General features: G+C 35.2%; 1 protein-coding gene across 1 annotated transcript in view; it reads right to left on the bottom strand.

Moving 5' to 3' along the window:
- Positions 1-912: 912 nt before the first annotated feature.
- The window catches only part of BRD9 (bromodomain containing 9), a 21,229-nt gene continuing 17,960 nt past the window's right edge, over positions 913-4,181 (bottom strand). Inside the window, exons 14-16 of the mRNA XM_019613681.1 lie at positions 3,865-3,936; positions 2,515-2,617; positions 913-1,139 (exon numbers count right to left, since the gene is read on the bottom strand). Of these exons, the coding sequence (XP_019469226.1) occupies positions 928-1,139; positions 2,515-2,617; positions 3,865-3,936 (387 nt within the window). The 3' untranslated portion in view covers positions 913-927. The remainder of the gene's footprint in view (positions 1,140-2,514; positions 2,618-3,864; positions 3,937-4,181) is intronic.

Raw genomic sequence — 4,181 nt, 5'->3', positions numbered from 1 at the left:
AATGCCTTGCACAAGCTGCAGGAGTAAGGAGTGAGAAAAATGTAAACAAAAATCATGCAGACATCCATCAACGTCAGTGAGGAAGGAGGGGGAGGTAATGTTCAAGGCACTGGAGCAGATATTTCCCTTGCAACCTAAAGAGAAGGTGAATCAGGTAGTCGTCTCCTGCTGGCCATGAAGGATGCAACACTGCAGCAGGAGGACAGCACTGAAAGAAGCCACACAAGAGCAGCCCTGTGTAGGAACTGTGGTCCCATGGAAAGGAGTCTAGCCTGGAACAAGTTTTCTGGCATGAATTTTGGCCCATGGAGGACTGCACCCCATGGAAAGAATCCACGCTGGTGCAGTTTGTGAAAGATTGTATTTCATAGTAAGGGAAGACAGTAAGAAGAAAGGAATGGCAGAAAAGCAGCATTATGGACTGGCCACAATCCCCATTCCTCATCCCTCTAGGCCACTCATTAGCGGTCATTAGAACTGAGTGAAGAGCCTGGAAAGAAGATGAGGAAGGGTTCTCTCTCACTATTCTACTCTTTTATTAAAATTGGCAATAAATAAAATTAACCTTCCTAAATTCAAGTCTGTTTCGCCCATTATGGTTAATTAGTGAATCATCCCTCTGTCCTTATCTTGATCGATTAATTTTTCTTCCACTATATTTTCTCCCTGTTTTGCTTAGGATGAGGAGTGAGAGAAGGGCTTAAGCAGGTACCTGGCAACCAGAGTTAACTCATCACCCTTCACAACTACTTCAATTGTGCTTTATCTAAATCTAAAATAAGTAACTGTAACTAGTGTCTTCTTAGCTGTTTTTGCCATACGTGCTTCAAAATTAAAAAGCTATCCTGCAGTTTGAACACTATTTTATCAGAGTAGTTTCTAGCAAAAGATTTATGTAAATTAAAAGTCTTAAATTGAAGTTTAAAATTAGAGCTGAAATAGTGCAAATTCTGTGACACAGTTAACCTTACCAAGATGATGTTGATCTCTTTCAGAAGTATTGGAGAGGGAACTCAAATTAGATGATGGTCGGGATCCCACTCTGTCAGCTTGAGCTTCATGAAGGTCCTGCAGAAGCTTAGCTGTTTCATCCAGATGTAAATGATTATCATCATGATCAAGCTCCTTCTTCACTTTCCCTAAAGTCCACAAGTTAACAACAAAATCCAGAATCAGCACATGTAGACTGACTCATGAATTACTAAGTCACTTCAAATAAATTCTAAAATAAATGAAAGCAAGTATCCTGTATTAGAGTAATAATTAGACTCCTAGTATTTAAACAGCTACAAGACCTTAATTTGTCTTTGTGATCTGTAGATCTCCAGACAAGAAATAACAGATCTAGTTTGCAGTAAAGGTAATGATGCTAGTAGAAGGATGACTTAAATATCTAACCTAAAATACAGTTAAAATAGAATGTATCATTCAGGGAAGTGAAGAAATCCCCAATGCAGAAGGTTTTTACGAACAGACTCCATGCATATAATGTCTTCATGTGAAGACAAACAAACAAATAAAGCATTTCCCTTCTCTTTGGGCTGTCTTCTGTATGGATGTTGCCTAATTTTCCAAGAATTATGGGAAACAGAATATGCAACAATCACTCTCCAGAAACTAGAAGTTTATTTATAGGTAAACAACAACAGCAGTTTTCAATGAAGCAAGGAATTCATAGCCAGACTGACATTGCTAAACATCATCAATAGAACAGGTATTTATTCATCTTTTTACTGAACTACAGTAATAATCAGAGCTTAAATTGTTGTTTTTGTTTTTTTTTTTTATTGGGATAAACCTGTAGCTTTTTTTTTTTTAATCTTTCAATCACCTTGTTTATGCTTTTTAATAGGTAGCATGACATCTTTCACATACTGAAAAAGCATCTTAAACTGTAATTTTTTATTACATTCTTGAAGACATTTGATCAGATCAGCAGCCAGCAGAATTGGGAATGTTATTTGCTGTAGTATTTAAAAAAGGATGCCTAGTCTATATGTTTGTTTGACACAACATCCCAGTACGTTATACAGTCACTTTAACTGAAGGTGAAATCTTTCCAATATCTGACATTTCTTCTGTTGTTTTTTTTGTTTGTTTTGGGACATTCAAGTGGTGGTATCATTGAACTTCATATTTTTTATTACCTAGTTCCCAATTACTTTAAAAGATATCCAAAGCAGTAACTTTTCTTAGCTAAAGCTTCATAGTGCTTCCTAATACTTAGGCTAATATGAACACAAAAAGCACAGGCAAAACTATCAAAATTGTAAGAGACAAATTATTTGGTTTATTCAGTACAACAGGAATAATTACCTTATCTAGAAAATGGATGTCCCAAAGATAAAATAAACTAAGTCTTCTTTATCTTGTATCATCTCTAAGATTTCTAGCTAAATCAGCTGTGGATTTGTTACTACTTTTTATAGAACTTTTACTTCTTTGCAAATGCAGGTGTTAACTTGCCTAAATGGTACAATTAAACCATAGTGGTTTATATACTTAATTACTTACCTAATGAACTTAACATTGAAATATCAAGAGATACATCTGAATATGATTTCATAGACAGAAAGTCCAATTCAGAAGCGTTACTGTCTCCAGCAGATTCTCCAACCTAAATAAAATTCAAGAAAAAAAGACTAACAACAGTGGCAAGCTGCAACAAGAGTGTAAACTAAATGCACGAATCCATATTCTCAAGGCGTGTGCACCACCAGTCCCTAAGACTGGAACTTCCAAAACCATACTGGTCAACATTTAGCTTACAGGCAGCTTAAACACGCTTCCATGACAGGCCCTGTTATTCCATGAAAGGCGAGGAGTCCATCAAAGGACATGCACAATAGTCTAAGTATCTTTCATCTCAACATCTGGGACTGTTAAAACCAGTATTATTAAATCCTCAGGGACTGAATTTCTTGCCAAATTTATCCCTGTTGCATGAAAGAACCTTGGGAGAAGTGTTTGTGAGGGTGTAACTGGTAACAACTTCCAGAATCCCTTTTTCTTCAGTGTATCACTAGATGTAGTGAAAATTTTATGTAACTAATAAAATCTGTGAGGTGTGCCTTCCTATTCTAAACAGTTATCAGCTGCTCTATACTTTCGGATAATGAAATGCTGCTTGCAATTAATTTCAACTGCAATACTTCCATATAATGGCAAAAAGACTTAAGTAAAAAAACTCATTAAGCCTCAAAATATGTTTCATCAGAATTCTGCAAAGCTGCCTGTTCTAGCAGGAGGAATATGCAACCTGGTATTTCTTTCCTACATTTCTTGAAAATAACTTAGCAGTTTGATTAAATAATCTAACTTAGTCATCTTCTAGAGAAATATAAACACTTTATAGTTTCTCCTCAGCATAACCTGTATAATTTTTACGTGAATTGTCATGGAATACAGAGCATATCTTCTGTTATCACATAATTTGCAAGATAAAACTAGTACCACTTAAAAGAAAGATCAGCTAATTAGTAACTGTAAAAGCCTGAGATAAACATTATTTTCCCCTACATTCCAACAGACATTTGCAATGGATCAAAAACTGATACTGATTTTTTTTTTCCCACTTTTTTCAACAAGTTGAACCTCAAGTACTCATCATAAGCAGACCAACTATCAGTTTCCTAAGCTTTTGAGTTAGTCCACAAGTTCTCACAAACAGGAGTATACAGAATAATAGGACTAACAGACACTAACTAAAATAAACAGTGTGTTTAAGAATCCTTTCTAAGTAGTTATAAGGAAACTTCCCTCTAGATACTGAATTTTTAACGCTCCATTTCAGAGGATGCACATTCTTGAACTGAAGCAAAACTGAACGTACTCAACACTCCTATTTTCTACAAACCATTTTACCATAATCTGTTTGGAAGAATCAGGACAAGTGTTACGTAGCTTGTGTTCTTCTTTTATGAGAACTGGTAGAACCTAAAAAAAATAAATAAATCATATTTTAGATCTTAGCATTTCACAGCTCAGTGACTGGTTTACTGTGATCAGATCCTAAGCCACCACGGAACACTATTCTGTTTTGTGATGTTTGCACAGATCCTTTAAAAACAAAATAATAAATAAAGACTAGATTTTCTTTAATGGATGATCATACATATACTCAAACAACTGAGAACTAGCTAGGATTTTAACAGCTTTTTTTTTTTTTTTTTTAATCAAAA

This window comes from Meleagris gallopavo, chromosome 3, assembly GCF_000146605.3.
Source record: "Meleagris gallopavo isolate NT-WF06-2002-E0010 breed Aviagen turkey brand Nicholas breeding stock chromosome 3, Turkey_5.1, whole genome shotgun sequence".
Taxonomy (NCBI): Eukaryota; Metazoa; Chordata; class Aves; order Galliformes; family Phasianidae; genus Meleagris; species Meleagris gallopavo.
Note: the sequence above shows the minus strand (reverse complement) of the source record. Positions and strands in the feature narration are given on the sequence as shown.